Source organism: Acanthisitta chloris, unplaced genomic scaffold (assembly GCF_000695815.1).
Source record: "Acanthisitta chloris isolate BGI_N310 unplaced genomic scaffold, ASM69581v1 scaffold1176, whole genome shotgun sequence".
NCBI lineage: Eukaryota > Metazoa > Chordata > Aves > Passeriformes > Acanthisittidae > Acanthisitta > Acanthisitta chloris.
In genome coordinates this window covers 97785-114660 of record NW_008679543.1, presented here as the reverse complement: position 1 = coordinate 114660, position 16876 = coordinate 97785, and the positions used below count along the sequence as shown (strand labels likewise).

The following is a 16876-nucleotide window of genomic DNA, read 5'->3' as shown; positions in this document are numbered from 1 at the left end:
AATTAGGTGCATTCGGAATGATTTAATGCTGATGCAGAGCCTAGTTAACTATGTAGAAAGATCTCACTGATATAAATGATCAAAGGATAGAGGAAGGAAAAAAGGGGAAGAAAGAAATACACCCAAAGCAAGCAGAGAGGTAAAGACTGCTGACATCTTTAGTCCTTATTTGAGGAAGGTGGTGATGCCTGACGTAGCACACTCCAGTAGGCTGGGAATTCCGCTGGCAGGCAGGGAGCATTTTATGTCTGCCAGGCTGGAGGCTTATCAATGTCTCTGATATCTTAGAAATGTCAGTGCTTGTGAATTATTTTAGCCCCCACAAGTCTTAATCTAATCCAGACAAAACAAGGATTGAGTGCAGTGAGACTCTGAGGGACTGCTGCTAGCACCAGGACTTGGGCAACTCTCAGCAGTGGCATGGTCTTGCTCCCACTTTCCTGTGGCCACCTCTATGGCTGTTGCTTTAGTTCTCAACTCCCCCTGGATCTGTAAAGAGATGTCATGCGGCCAATTAAATCCTTTTGTCTAGAGTGAGGTTGTGAGGCTCATGAGCAACTACCACTTGTATTCTGTTTGAAGGTGATGAATGCTGTGGCTCTGAAGGAGAAAGAAAGCCCAGGGAAGATGGCAAGTGAAGCCTGCCATGTCCCACAGGTCACTTCATTGTCCTGCTAGATGACTGTGTGACTATCCAGATATGATTAGAAAAGTGAAGGCCATCTTTGGTGCCAGTATGATTCATACCCCCTGTCAGGCAGCCAGGCTGCCTGGATTTCTATTCTGGGACCCAGAAACGTATGATTAATTAGTTCATTTATGAAACTAGGGGAGACGCAGGGAACACAGTCTCACTATTTTATTCTTCATAAAAAGAATTACGAGAAATTATGGTAACACTGGGAAACTGCTGTCCCAAAACTTGTAGAATCAGCTATCTTGATGGCAGTAGTGGGATGGGATGAGTCTTGGTCCCCCTCCATCCAGGACTTGCTGTCCAAGGAAAAGCAAGGCTGAGCTACTAAGAGCCATTAGACATTGATGGAAGAAACTACTGCAAATTAACATCTAGGTATTACATGTCCACTGCTTTTTTTCATCCCAAAGGTCAGCGCATGCCTTTATAAATGGTGTTTAGGCAGCATATTCAGAAAAATAATTCATTACTGGAAAGAAGGCCAGGTCTGCTGCTGGTGAATTATCAATGTGTTCCTAAGATACTACTATTTCCTAATACAGAAATAAAGGAATGCATGTGCTGTGTTTAGCCCTGAGTTATACAACCCAGTCCGTGTCATACACAAAGACATTCCAAGGAATCCATGCTCTTTAGAGAGCACAAGACCAACAGTAAAGAGAAAAATATGGGTCAGAGTTGGCATCCCCATTCTCATTCATCAACTTCTTCAACTTCAGGAGCGTAAAACCAGGCCTCAGCCTTCTTTATTGGTTTTAACAGATGAACTTGCATTGATGGTACCCTACTCTGCCCTAGACTTTGTGACTTTGTTCTAGTAACCTTAGGGTAAAATCAGCTGTGAGTCACGAAGAGCACTTAGATGCTGGACTTTCATCAACTTGCACCTGGAATTACCTTTAAAAATCTCCCCTTTATATTTCTGTGGTCATGTAAAACTGAAGTCTTATGACTTTCCCATTTCCTATTCACCCTGACAGCCTGAGGGATTCAGCAACTCGCTCTCTACTGACTCTCACAAGATGGCTTATATTAATTGAGAACTTAAATAGATGATGGAATATCAATGAGAGTAAATTTTGTTGGTTAATTGATACTTTGAATCATGACCTATTTGATTGTTATCTATTTGCTCTATAGGTTTGTCTATGGTTCTATTTATGTTACCAGGATATTTTGAAGACATTTTTGGGAAGAGAGGTGGTGAACTGATGTTTTCAAGTTTGATGTCCTTAATTCTGTGTTTTCCAGATACAAGTAAGTATTAAGATTTAAATGATCAAGGATTCACTGGCTGTTACTTCTCTACTGGGACTAAGAGCAAGAATTGCTGTCGCTTTGGCTAAGAACTAGCTAAATATAGTGATTAGGTATAAGACTAGTTCACTACCAGACATTTTGTTGTTGCTTCTTTTGCTTATGTCTTGTCTATTAGAGAGGCATTCAGATGACCTAACTGCAGCCTATTTGGGCATCTATTCTAAACCCCGAACTACTCAAGGCAGATGTCTCTCTGAGTCTCTATGATGTCTCTCCTAGTCTCTCTCCAACAACAAAAGTGTAATAAGACTACAGATGACCTCAAAGTTTTATACTTTGACCAACACTTTGACATAATTCCGTCAGCCCGTTTAAACTGCTGAGTGTGGAAACTGTCCTGTCAGAGGTTTGTATAGTGCATAGCACAGAGCAATTCCATTTAAGACCAACAATAACCACATTTCCATAGTAGTAGCCTACGAGGATGTCTACCAGAGTTTCTCAGGGAGTGAAGAGCATGTTCTGGTTGAGGCAAGACCTGCAAACATGAAGCTGTACCTTCATGCATTCAGCTCACAGATTTGGATGACTTCCTGAGGAATGTGTCTTGCTGGAAGTGGAATATGCCACAACTTTTAAGCAGCAGCCTAACTCCCCTAACTTTGTGGAAATGACAAATTTTTTTTTTTTGAGCACTAAAGGCTGCCATGAGCCTGAAGGGAGAAAGGGAGTGTGCAGCTGGATGCGTGTGCGTAATTGTGAAGAAGGGAGGAGCAATGAGTAAAGTTTCTCCTATGAAAGAAATGATCTAATTTGAAGCAAGTCCCTCATGGGAAGAGCTGTGACAGAGGCTGCTCTGTTCCTGTTAATTTTCACAGTGCAGCTGTCAGCGGGTCTGTAAATAGTACTCTGCGAAGCCAACACTTCCTATCCACACATCAACCATTCAATTAACAGAAGAACAGAAGAAGGAAATAAAGTGCACCACAGCCTTCTATCATGGCTTTGATGTTTTCCAGCAATTTATGAAAGTGTACACAAATCTAATTACAAGCCCCACTGCTTCCCATTTACATGGAGCTCCTCAAGTTCAGAGCTGTTTATATCAAAATAATTGTTAAAAATACCTCAGCTGATCTACAGCATTGTGGCCCCCCACTCACTGAAGCCACCATGCTGCTCCTCCCAGGGAGTTTCTGCCGACTCAGCGCTTTGGTGCCAGTGTGCTTGCATAATAACTGCTGCTTCCCCACCGCTCTGTGAGTGCTGTGCCCAGGCTACAACTTCATCATGCCCACAAAGGCCTATTTTCCTTCTTTCCTCCACCTGCTCAGAGCTTTTTCTGCAGACTCTTACTGCTTTCCCCTCTATCCCTAATTCACCCAAATATTCCTCTGCTGTGTTGACAGGGGGTGAGCACAGCTGCTTAGCCAGTTTCTGTAATGGGGCTGTGTCTGAAGGCAACTTCACACAGCTTCGCAAAGTCATAACTGTGCCATAGGAATGCACAGTAATAATAATAGTAACCATTAATTGGAGCTGGGGTGGGTTTCTTTGGTGGGGTGCCTGAGCATCCAAAGCCAGGAAGATGAGAACAGTGCCCTGTTTGCCATTAGTTTAAAAGAGGCCATTGCACATGACATACTGACAATTTTAAGTCCTGGTCTAGTGTGTGGCTTTCCTGCCCATGTCAAGGGATTAGAACTAGTCCCTTCTAACCTAAAGCATTCTGTGACTTTCGGGGCATTTTTTGATAATCTCATATTTAAGTTGCTCTTCCCAATAAACCAAACAGGTGAGAAATCCCTTCATCTTAATTAATAGGATTAAATCTCTTATGATATGAGAGGGCAGATAGTATATTGTCTGAGGAAAGAAGACAATTCTTTCAGCTGACTATTAACCATGCCTGACTGGGAAATTTTGTGCAATGGGTGGACTTCCAAAGACCTTGCTCAAGGTGGTGTTTCATTCATGTTTTCTTGCGTAATATAAAAGTGCTAAATACAACGACTAGAGATCTAATCATCTGTTGTCTAGCAACACTGACTAATAATTACATAATTTGATATAGGTGGCTCCTGAACAGAGATTTAAAGTTGTATTTGTCATTTGTGTTGATAAGAGCTGCACAGGAAGATGTTGAAATGAAAACCTCCAAGTTAAGAAAGTTTTGGATTGCAGTAGTTCTGGTTTTTCAAAGTTTAACTAAACTGAATCTTGCTCTGAAAGGCAGACATCTGTTCAGTGCTTTTATCCAAGTATCACATTTTTTCCTTCTTTTCATAAAACCAAGGATTCTATCTGAAAAGTAATTTTCATGGAAGATTATCAGCCAGGCATAGATAGATTTGGGATGCCATTGTCTGGGTGCAGAAGAAATGCTGTAGTTTGGCCAAGCTGCTGCAGTTATCTACAGTAAAACAAAAGAGGACTTGGCTTGTATGGTGGGAGAAACCACCTTACAGAATTCTGGAGGTCTCAATGGCCTTAAATATCATTAATTAAAGAAACATATGGAATTAACATAGTGCTGACAATTGGTGTGTTAAGCAAGTTCACAGCACATCTAATGGAACAGGAGTCAGGGGACTCTGTTGTGGGATGCCTGGTTTCTGAATCCCAAATTGCATTATTTGGGCAACAAACATGCAGGACAGATTTCAGGTCTCCTGGCATTGGGCATGAAGTTAAGTATTCACTCTAAGCTGTACTATTTTTAGCTTTTGTTTTTAAGAAGTATGGGTCCTTTTTCATTCTAAGTTGCACTTCGGATGAAGAACCTCTATTTTGAAACTGCCAGACCATAGGAAACTGACATCTAAAATTAGCTAAAAAGCATATTTCTATTTGAGTTTTGGTTTGACAGGTTTCAAAATCTATTTCTGTAAAATAAAATTCCTCCAGAGGTATCTATTTCTCTCTATTGACTATAATAGAAACTTAGATGACAACTTCAGACATAGTTCCTTAACTTCTGGAAGTCTCAAATTAGGTGAAATGAGTCCCACTTCAGGTATTCAGTCTAAGGCTGTTATTGAGTTATCCATTATAATTAATGAAAGGGACAGGTATGCCCAGAAGGTGATTTTGCCCATTCTAGCAAACAAAGATAAAGGGAAGAATGCACAAATCTCTGGAACGTCTCTCTCTCTCTCTCTCTCCTTTCTGTAGGAAACCTAGAAGACAGTTAGAATAGATCACAACCTTTTAGACTGTTAAACCTAAATCAAATGAATGACACTCCACATCTTCTCACCTCTATGAAGAAAATTTAAATGACAGTAACATTTTACCCCTTCCAGAAATTAATTCATAATCAAAGAAATTCTGAGTTGCCACAGTAGGTGAGATGGTGAAACAGGTGCAACAGTACTAGATGTTTTAACCCTGTGTAGTTTCTGGGTAGGATGAAGTCTGCCGTGATTTTGGTATGCATGATTCTGCCCCTCTACTCCACTCTCTCAAGACCCCACCTGCAGTGCTGCATCCAGTTCTGAAGCCCACAAATTAGAAAGGACATGTATCAGTTGGATTGAGTCCAGAGGAGACCACAAAGATGCTTAGAGGGCTGGAGCACATCTCCTGTGAAGATAGGCAGAAAGGGTTGGGGTTGGTCAACCTGGAGAACAGGCCTTCTTCTGGGGAGACCTTACAGCACCTTCCAATACCTAAAGGGCTACAAGAGAGCTAGAGAGGGACTTTGGACAAGGGCCTGGAGAGACAATGCAAGGGGGTATGGCTTCAAACTGAAAGAGGGCAGGTTTAGGTCAGATATCTAGAAGAAATTTGTTACTGTGTGGTTGGCTAGGTGCTGGAACAGATTGTGCAGAGAAGTTGTGGATACCCCATCCCTGGAAAAGTTCAAGGCTAGGTTGGATGGTGCTCAGAACAGCCGGGTCTAGTGGAAGGTGTTTCTGCCCATGGCTGGGGTGTTGGAACCAGATGATCTTTAAGGTACATTCCAACCCATTTCATAATGGTTCTATGAAGTGTGGAGGTGAGTTTATTCGGTGTCAGTGGATGGACAAAACCACATCTTAGATTTATGCATTGTACAGAATGGCTCTCAACATTTGGCCATCGCCTGGAGATGAAGATATGGAGATGGAGAAAATCAAGCTGAAGATGATGCCTAGGAAGCAGCATGACTGATAGGTACAAGGATAATATTGTCCACAGTGACTGAGAATGGAGGTCGAGGAAAGGAGAGACAGGTTTTGGGAGAAAAAGTTCAAGAGCTCTGTTTTATACATATTGGCTTGATCTGACAGCTAAACATCCACCAGGAGATGCTGGAATGGCTGGCCAAGATTTTGCTTTGGACAGGAGTCAGCCCTGCAGTAGAAAAATGAGATCTGCAAGTTGTCACTATAGCAATAGCAGCTGAATTTGTGTTGGTGGATAAAGCTGTTAGGGACAAGGCTTGGTTGAGGAAGGGAAGAGAATGATAGGAAGAATCCCATTTATGTGCCCATATGGATAGGAAACACAGACAGGAGGGGATGGAGTAAATGAAGCCAAAAGTACAGGGCATATATTTGCTATAAATATATTATAAACACATGCAAAAGTATATGAAAATTATAAACTGTTATGAAGGAGGCTAGAGAGATCAAGAAAAACACTATCATAAAGTTGATGAGCTGATAAGCAATATGATCTAAAAAGACAAAAATAAGGCTATCTTGACAGGTAAGTAAAGAAGGAACCTTGGGCCTGCTGAAAAGTAAGGAACTTGGGGAAACCTATTTCTAAAGATTGTGTAAAAATTGGAAAACTGTTTGGTGGACCCTTAGGAGAAACAAGTGCCTTGCATAGAGGTGTTGGCTTGTGATGGATGATGGTCAGGCACCTGTTGAAGGTAAGGCTAATTAAACAAAAAGGAAAAATACTTTCATAAAAGAAAGTTGCCTTTTGAAACTATTAGGCAACATATGTTGTGTGAACAGGAAGTCACAGAAGAGCAATAATCCTGACAGCTGTGGAGAAACAGGAGTCTGCTGCAGGAACAAACAGCTCGAGACCTGACAAGAATGATGATGGATGCCCTGTTGGTGATACATGAGGATGAGCCAAGAGACGCTTAAATTGGCTGAACCACAGGAACAACGTTGAGTTGGCATCGCAACTGGACAGATGAGGCCAGTTCTAACGGTGAGAGAAATGGAAGGGAGTTGAAGGAAGATGGCAGCAATGCCCCCCTCCTTCCCAAGGACGAGGACTGTGTCAACATCTTACCACGAGGTGGCTGCATTTCCCCGTGAACCTCCAAGCCCTGAACGATGCTGCACACCCCGAAGTACCATGAAAAGGAGAACTAGAACAGATATCCTTGCAGGATTTGGCCTATCTCATTCAAAGCGCCTTAGAAATTTTGAGCCACTGTGGGAAAAACAGTTTGTGCTCCATGTCTTCATTGAGTGTTGGTCACTCAGCAGGTCCTCGTGAGTCTGCTGAGGTATGGCAGCTGACCATGCTGCATGCCTGCTTGTAGCTCATGGGAGACACAAGGCAACACCACGTAACTTAGCTTATAATGAAGAGGATGAAATTAATAATTTCCTTCTTCTTTTTCCTGTGGTAGGTACTTGGACTGCTGCTGTGGTTCAGCCAATTCATGGAAACTTGAAGACATGGAAACTTGACTGTGAGTCTAGGATGTGAATCTAGTAATTGTTAAATTATGATGCTTTTCCAGATGCCCAGATCTGGTTAATCAAGAACATTTTTATAACAGGTATTTGAGCTGAATAAGTCAAGAGGAAAAATGGTCCTATGAAACTGACCCATGAAATGTCCAAAATCTCAATTGTTTTGTAAGTCATAAACTCAGCCGACACCACCAGGATGGAATAGTAATTTGTTTCCAGGTGGTTGAGAGATGAGTACTTTTTTCTTATCCAAGGTGTTCTGAAAGTAGGTAAAGGAAAGGTCTGGAGAAGAAAAGGAATATTTGGGGCATACTAGATCTAGGTAAAATCTTCAACTCTCCTTGGGTTTTGTCTGTTTTCTCCTGTTTTCCTCTCACCTTTGTCACAGGAGTTTACAAGATTTTTAGGATGCAGACTGGCTTTTTATTAAACCTTTTTAGGGTGTCACATCCTATGGAATTGAAATTCTTGATGTCAAATTGCAGACACTAGCACTTTCGGTCAAAGTTTGAAAGAAAGGCATTAAAAGCATCTCTTTGACCTGCCTCAGGAAAGAATATTTCACTATGAGATGTCAACACAAGCTCAACATCTGGTTTTGTTAGAAGGAACTTTCCAGGAAGAGGTTACTAAAAGTATTGTAGTACTTCAAAACTGTGAGCCCCCTATCTTTTAGGAGATCTTTTTCAGTAACATCATTGGTAAACATGTACCATTTTAAAACTGATTTGTCTAAGATGGCATTCCAAAAAGTGAGATCTTGATGATTTGCTAGTTTTAGAAACCTTTTCCCTTGTAAAGAATTTTCCATTTTTGTTCCCTGCAAAGACCTAGAGAAAAATCTGCTGAGCCCACTTTAAACTTTTTTGCATAAATGAATGAATTTACATTGAAGTCTCTTACTTAAAGGGAGATTTTACACTCTCAAATATTTTTAATTGAGCTTTCTTTTATTCTTTCTAAGTTGTTGGCATGCTTGTTAGCCTTTCATGATTTACACTGTGAATAATGTGTAATAAAAATAATATACTATTATAATAAACCAAAATATGTTGGACCAGATTGTCTTTCCTTGCTAACAGTGGAATGCCTTACATTCCTCGGTGTCTCATGATGGTGTACAAATATCTGTTTGCATAAAAAAGACATATGCATTTCTATTTTCTTGAAATATCAGACTTGAAACCTCATATTACTAAATATTTGTGCAAGTGAAATGATCCTTCAAATATTTCCTGAAGATCCAGTAGCTGATCTGACACACTTTCAAAAGGCAGATGTAGGGGACCACATTGATGCCTAAGTAGGTGCTTTTGTGGTAGCAGTGAGAGGTGTCCATTGTTGTGTGATTTTTCTCTAGCTCCTAGTACCATCATGTGAGCATGCTGCTTTCTGCTAACATTGGTAAAAAGTTCTTTATCCTTTGCCTAGAGACAGGGACTCTTTGAGCAAGGAAAACAAAGAAGCCTTTAGACACAAGTTTCTAGTTGATTTCTCCCTCTGAAACTTGAAAGGTTACACTCATGGTGAGTCTGACCCAAAGGTTTTGGCATCTGTGAACCATATGCCTTTTTATCAGGTCTTCAAAACTGCTGGTGACAGAACACAGCACCCCTTGGGGTTCTGTGCCTGTGAGGAATGACAGTGCCATCCTAGCCTTTCCACTGATGAATTAAGCACATCCAAGGCCCTGAGCCTTCCTGGATGATGAATTGCAAAGCATAGATAAATCATCCCTCCTCCTCAATCAGGCCACAGAGCAGCCAAGGCTGGACCAATCCTCACTTGCCCGTGTTACAGAGCTACTCACCGGCATTGTCTGGCTGCCATGCAAGGCATTGATGGCAGCTTGGGCCTCTGCATGTGAAGAGTATTTCACAAATGCACACCCTGGAAGAGGAAAAAGAAGAGTATAAGAAAAGTTCCATGGATATCACGAAAGTCCATCTAACTGGCCAATAAATATGGTTGTGGAGAAAGTATACCAAAAAAATGTGTCCCAGTCCTTGCCAGAGTCCAGCCATCAGCAGCCTGAGGACATCTTAAGACAAAGCTGTATCCAGAATTTGCCCACTGCTTTTAATGAGTTCTAACAGACATAAACTGATCGATTACATTTTGAATCTACTCATGTTTTGACCTCCACAGCTTCCCATGGCAGAATTTTGCACAATTATACAATTTATTGGGTGACAATTAATTTTCTTTTATTTGTATTAGGCTTAATGCTGACTGTTCCTCCCTCTGGGGTTATCATAAACAGTACAGAAGTGTGTATCAGTTATCAGAAAGCTATGCATACTTGATACAAGCAACCACAGGCTAAATGTACAGACAGCATTCACACTACTTCAAACCTATGAGGTACCTTATCATATCACTGTTTGGTGGAACTCCATGACAGACCACCCAGGGCTTGTCTTTGCTCCAAGAAATTTTGGCCTAACAAAGCTTGAGAGAGCTTCTGATGAAGTGTCAGGAGTGGGAGAGGTACATATGTGATTATTACCATCCTGCCACCACCAAATTTGAATCTCAGCCTTTCATAGCTGCAGTACCAGTGTCTGCATAGGAGGTCTCTTCTGGACATTAGAGGAATGGAGGTAGTGCTTCTCTGGCCTGCACTGACATGTGAGGAATCTCACACTGAACCCTTACATAACGTTTTAGGGCAGAAAGGTGCACTTATGAATATGTGCTGGAGTGCAGAAATGATCAACACTTTGAAGGGTGACACACACCACTAGAGTGGGGGAAAGTATTGCCCACACTCCTAGCTACAAGCAAACTGACTCAGAGAGAGGAAGGGTAATATGCATATGCTAAGGTGGTTTTTGGAACAGATTGGGAGAGATCTGAGAAGTTCTGGCTTCCATCCCTATCTACTGCTATCAAAGACTTTTAAGCTTATAATAAATTTGCAAAGGCATCACTATTTCCTTGAAGGGGTGCAGATTGCTGTCCGTGAGGTGCCAGTCCTGACAGGGGGATGGCTCTCCTTTTTTGTCATTGCAGCATCTTTGGAAGGTCCACACACCCTTATGGATCCGTACAGTGCAGGAAAAATGAATCAATAGAACTTGCAAACTAGAAGAATGAACCCCAAAAGTCCCCAAAACCATCACTGCAGGCAGATAGAAGTGAGGCTGAAGAAAGTAGTGATAGCTTCTTCTAAAAATAGTGCGCATATGTTAAACTAGCTTAGTATTAGAATCCCTTCACTTTGTGTTACTCTCTCAGCACTGTGCTCAGACTGTATTTCAGGAAAAGCCCAACAATTATTACGAATAGTTGGATCTAATTTATAAGGAGCTGAGAGGACACAATCATGAGAAAATGAGATATATAAACTTCAGCTGGAAACAATAGGGATCAATTATGACATAATCGCAGCCCAGCATTCCCGGGCTCCTGAGATACTGTGTCTTCCTCTTCATTAATCAGAGATAATCCAGAATTAGGGTGTTTAATTATTTGCAGATATTCTTTTGTACTCTCTGCCTCTAAAAAGAAGATGCTGATTAGCAAATACAGAAAAGCTTTCCAGTTCCAGTCACCCATTGCATTTAGAGCAGGATTTTTGGCTGCAGCGTTGCTATCATTTTGAAGGCTTCAGTCTTTTCAGGTGAAATTCACCCCTGTGCTGAGTGTCCTGATGGATCAGTGGAGCTGCATAAAGGTGGGAATGAAGGGAGTATCAGGCCTTTATTTATTTCATTTAGTGCCCAAGATTTTAATAAGATCCCTCCTGCTTCACATTACTATTTCCAGTAGTTTTAAGGTAGCAGGACTAGTGAAAACTCAGGTTTTACTGGTGTATGATGGCATTGCAATAGCTGAGTTTTTCATATTTTGTCCCTTTTGATTGTGTGTTCAAATGAGATGGCTTCTGTATACAACACTAAAAGTGCGCATAATCTTTCCCACTGTCACCAGGACTGATTCCAGGAGCTCATGAGCTGCGGACGTTGAGTCATGCCACTCTTCTTGGTACAATGATGTCCCTTCGAGTGGAGCAAATCTTTTCTTTTTTCTTTTTTTTTTTTTTACCTCCACATTACAAAGCTGGAAGGGCTGCTCGAACTGTCTCGTCAGCTTGAAGAGGGCTGAAGAATTGGGCCCTGTGATTATAATTGCAGAGGGCGTTAAGGCTCCTACTGCAGAGGGTGCTGTGGGAAATTTTTACTTTCCAAGTTATTGAGATAGACAATTGCTGAACGAGGAAAAAAATACAAAAGGGAAAAAAGAATAGCTGTCCAGAGAGCAGCAGCAATGCAGATTCCATTGGTCCGTTTGGCTCTTACGTAAGGACTGCTCCTTATGACTCCTGCAGTCCTGGCTGCATACTGGTGAGCTTTTCCCAGTGTGACAGAATTGCTCTATCCTCTCCCAAGAAAGACAGCCACTGTATTTCAAGCAGGGAAATTACTCAGTCCTAGCTCTTCTGCCACCTGGGTCCCTGCTCACCTTCTTCAAACACTGTGTCTACTGCTGAGTGACCCATACAGGATGTTTTTCTGCAGACCCTGAAGGGCATACCTCATGGCTCAGGACATTACCCACTGCTTCAGGCGAGATTCAGGCAGCATTTTGGCCATGACTGGACTGTGGCGGCATTAAACCGGGAAGGTGCAACCTAGCTTCTGAGAGCAGTGCTTGCATGGAGCTGCCCAAAGGACCTACAGGCTCAACACAGGGGTGCCTGATGGGGCTTCACGTAGTGGGTTTCACACAGTGGGTTGGGTAGGATTGAGGTCTATGGGACCTGATTGCTATCTGGAATTTATACAGTCTGCTTAAATCTCAATTTAAGCAGAATTTAAGCCTTATGGGTTTTACCCAAAATAAGTAGCTCACAAGCAATATGTGTCACATATTGGTTTCTAGCAGATGGAAAACTTTACAGACTGGGAATAACTTTGTGGGACTTGTGGCTTGCCTGACTGTCTCCTAAGATAAGATAGCCTTAAGTTTTCCATTGGATTGACTGCTCTGTGTGAGTGTGTGCATGTACGTAACTGTGTGGAAATTAGGAGCTTCACATTCTCAGTAAATAGCATCAGCAAATGGAAGCTGGTAATATTAACTCTGTCAAGGCTCAGTATTGATCCTGAACAGCTCAGTGAAACGTCAGCCTGAGACTGCAGCCCACTAGCACTAATAATTAAATTGGTTAACAATATGAAGCTGCCACTCAGATTTTGTCTTATAATGAAATTGTTTAAGAAGAGAAAAAAAGAGCAAATATGAATAAAAGTCTGTTGTTTGGATCTTCTTTGAAATTTGTTTCTTTCGGATCTTAGACTTTAATGCCTTCCTCTGTATAACTCATTTGCCATTAGATGTTGTTTCATAAAATTCCAGGCAGAAGCAGGCAGATACATTTTTTCATTTTCCCCGATTTACTGATTTGTTCAGTGAATAAAGTGCTTAGCTGCCTGCTGTTGCAATGGCTGGAGTTCTTCCAAGCCATCCTAGCCTACTGCTTCCTAGTGGGGCAGACCCCATCTTTGGGTGCTGTGGAACTAAAATGATGACACAATTGAAGAAAGGTGCCCACAGCATATTTTCAGCCATTTACATCAGGAAGACTGAGCTCTGCTGATGCATATAGAACAGCTGACCCATCATGCTGGTGTTAAGGCTTCTTTTTGACCATCAGTGCTTTTATGGAATAACAGTATAATTCTTCAGTGTATCACTGTGATTTGCATATTTTTACTCCCTGTTGCAAAAATATGCTGGTTGGTGTTGTCACATGTCAAAATATCCACTGAGATATGAACTGTACCAGCAGGATTGGTCTCTTCTCTGGTGCTGCACATTGCATCATAGTTTATGCTATATTATATGCAGATCAATATTTAATGGGCACATTATACTGTCAAGAGATAAGGGCTTCCTATTCAGAATCAAAGTTACTTTGTCTATAGACTGAGGGGAAAAAAGTTACCTTCCCGCTCAAGAGAGAAGCCTCTTTCCTGCACCTGGACTGTAGCAGAGGATCTTTTGTGATATCCGGGCAATAAGGGATGTCAAAAAGTGGCAGAAGGAGGACAGGCACCTAGTTTTGCAATGAAGCATCTGCATGTTTCAAATTATAAAGGTCTACTGAGTTCAATATTTAAACTGGCACCTGTACCCTTGCAGTTGTGATCACTGGCTGGTGTGACTCCATGCAAAAACCAAGTGAAGAAGGGGAAGACCTGGGGTTGGTGGGTAAGAAATAAGCAGAGAAGATGATGGAGCCAGTGAATCAAGAAGTAAAGTATCAGTCTTTGCTTTTTTAAAGAATGAATTGGCCTGTTCAATGGGGTGGGGAGAGTGCATCTTGAGTGAATGTAAAGACCCTGCGTTCAGAGACGAGGCTCTGGGCAAGAAATAATTTGCGTGTGGTGAGACATAGCTCACTGGAGATGTGTTTTAAAGTCCAATAAGCTTTTCCCTCTCATGCGTGAGCATGAGACCAGCAAAGTAATGACCTCCCTGGGCAAATGTGACCCCTCCAAAATTAAGAGTTGCTGTCCCAGAGGCGTCGTGGTAGTTTCGTAACACCAGAAAATGATATATGCACTTAGATCAGATCTAGCTTAACACAAGCCATTACCTTACCTTTGCTGTTACCATCAGGTCCCCGAAGGATTGTGCACTCCTCAATGTTGCCAAAGGCCTCAAATAGCCTGCGCACATCGTCTTCTGACTGCTGCTTATTGAGCATGCCCACAAAGAGTTTTCTGTCTTCTGGAACAAAATAAAGAGATGCTTACCATATTTCAGGAGGGATGTGAAAGCCAAGATGGCTCAGGATCACATGCAAAACAAACAGTGATTTCATTGAGGTGACATATCACAGAAGTTGCTAGTCTTTTCAGGTGGCTGGCTCAAAAAACCTTAATAGTCTCTGACTTTCAGTGAATACTTGAAAATAATCTAGCAAATTAAAAAACCCAAACCATCAAACAACAAAGGTTTGGCTATATATAAACTCTATAACTGCCTCTTAAAATCTAGGCACCAAAGTCTTCCAAACCAATTTCTTCTGATCAATTTTTGCAGTCAGGTTGCAGTAACTGAAATGACAACATTGCTCAGACTGCAATCCATGAGGAGTATGGATAAAGTTAGCACAGAGAAACCAAGTCCAAATGAAAAATAACATAAGTTCATACCCCTTGCAATACTAAATTAGTTGCAGGGGAAAAAATGCTTAACATAAGCTATTTTAAATCAGGATATAACAGAAGTCACAGCCTGTAAATTGGGGATTTGTCATTCATGCCCACTCAGAGACATGTATCTACAAGTCTGGATGAGTTTTTTGAATATATTTATAAAGTTCATTTGAAATAAGCCCAAAGTTTTTGAAACATAAGTTGTTTTTTGAAACATAAAGTTAATGTATAATATTGCTGTCTGAGATAGCTCAAGCAGGTGGCATTTCATGCCAAAGCAGGACATGGTCTGCTAGCAGACAATTGTATTTTGAACAAGGAAGCTCAATGTGACAAAGCACTGTACACTTCCAGCCCAGAAAGCCAATTGTATCCTGGGCTGAGACAAAAGCAATGTGGGCAGCAGGTCAAGGGAGGTGTTTCTGTCCCTCTACTTCTCTCTTGTGAGACCCCACGTGGAGTACTGTATCCAGTTCTGGGGTCCCCGATGCAGAAAGGACATGGACCTGTTGGAGCAAGACCAGAGGCAGGGTTGGAACTGTATGATCTTTAAGATCTCTTTCAACCCAAACCTTCTATGATTTATACTTGGACTTATACCAAGTTTGGGGATCTTCATAAGACACCTTCAGAGAACACCGGGGAAAACAGAACAAACTAATTGTCAGAAAGATCTCAGAGGGCACTGAGTGATGCTTCTAGATCAGGTTTCTGTTCAGGGACTAGTACCATTACACCAAGAAAAAAACCAATTTAAATAGTTTACATCGTGTATGTAAACAGGCCATGCGCACATGATTTCATAAATGTCTTATTTATCATTCATTAAACACTATGTAAATGTGTGAACCAGGAGGGTTTTTTTCTGAGCACTTTACAGAGCAGATGTAACCAATTTGAATAAATATATGTAAATAAATAAATAAATAAATAAATTTGAAATTTTAGTTATTTTTTAATGTACAGGTTGATGCAAACCTGAATGAAACACTGGTTTGTAACAAACCTTTTCTGGCTGACTAATTGGGCAATTTATGTCACTTTTGTTCATCGAGAAATCATTGGAATAGGCAATCTGTTCTGCTTCAACCAGTGTTTGATCAAAATTCCCATCTCCAAGATGCACCTGCAAGTTTGAAAATTACTTTACATCCTTGGATGTGAATAATTTTTTATACAGTGGCTATCAAGTTAGGCTATCAAGTTATTAGTTATAGTGGCTATATTAGGAGCTTTCAACCCTGCAGTCAAGCTATCCATGTCAACAAAAAGTGTACTGTGTACTGCACACAGAAAACAAGGAGTTATGCTGCCTTCTGTTAGGTTGCTGTACTGGTAGGAGAAATAGGTTGAGAAGGGTATATATGCAGTTCTGGTAGGTGAGAAAAACAGAATTAGCCTTCTGATAGACATGCTAAATCAAGAAATGTTGATATTTTATGTTGGAATTTATGAAGTAGAGGGGCATTTCGAGGTCTTTGCTGGCAACACGAAGTTCAGACTTTAATGATGCACAAAACCCTTACTAACACCATGTGAGTAGTTCCTATCTCATGAGAAGGTGATGTGGACATGTGAAAGGTTTGTTTTCCCAATGGCCAAAGTGTCCTGCAAAACAGACTCCAAGACATGAGGTATAAGCCTTAGAGAGGCAGATACTGACGTTCACTGTGCACTATGTGGGGCATCTTTCAGTCTAGAGCATGACAGAACCTTAGAAAAGAGTCCAGTCCAAAGTCTGAAGGTTGCCCAGATACTGGAGGAGAGGACACCCAGTGATTGAGACTAGCTGTCCTGAGAGTTGGGAGATATTTTAGGAAAGGGACTTAGCAGTGGGAATGAACTAGGAACACCACTTGCAAATATTTTTTCCTGGAAACTTTGTGTCTACTAAATACTTTCAGCACAACAGAAGCTGGCAACAGCTTCCCCTGTTTCAAATAAACTGCATCAGCAAAAGCACTCCTATAGCTGTGTGTTTTCACTGCACATTTTGCTAATATAAATATATAATTTTAAAACAATCACATCCCTCCTCTGTCAGCAAAACTCTCTAGTGTGGAACTGGCCTGACACTGCCTCGTCTGGTCAAG

The 16876-nt window shown here is 41.3% G+C and overlaps 1 protein-coding gene across 1 annotated transcript in view; it reads right to left on the bottom strand.

The window, feature by feature from the left end:
- CELF4 (CUGBP, Elav-like family member 4) overlaps positions 1-14344 on the bottom strand; it is an 81444-nt gene extending 67100 nt beyond the window's left edge. The window contains exons 1-2 of the mRNA XM_009077319.1: positions 14224-14344; positions 9422-9501 (exon numbers count right to left, since the gene is read on the bottom strand). Of these exons, the coding sequence (XP_009075567.1) occupies positions 9422-9501; positions 14224-14329 (186 nt within the window). The 5' untranslated portion in view covers positions 14330-14344. The remainder of the gene's footprint in view (positions 1-9421; positions 9502-14223) is intronic.
- Positions 14345-16876: the final 2532 nt, after the last annotated feature.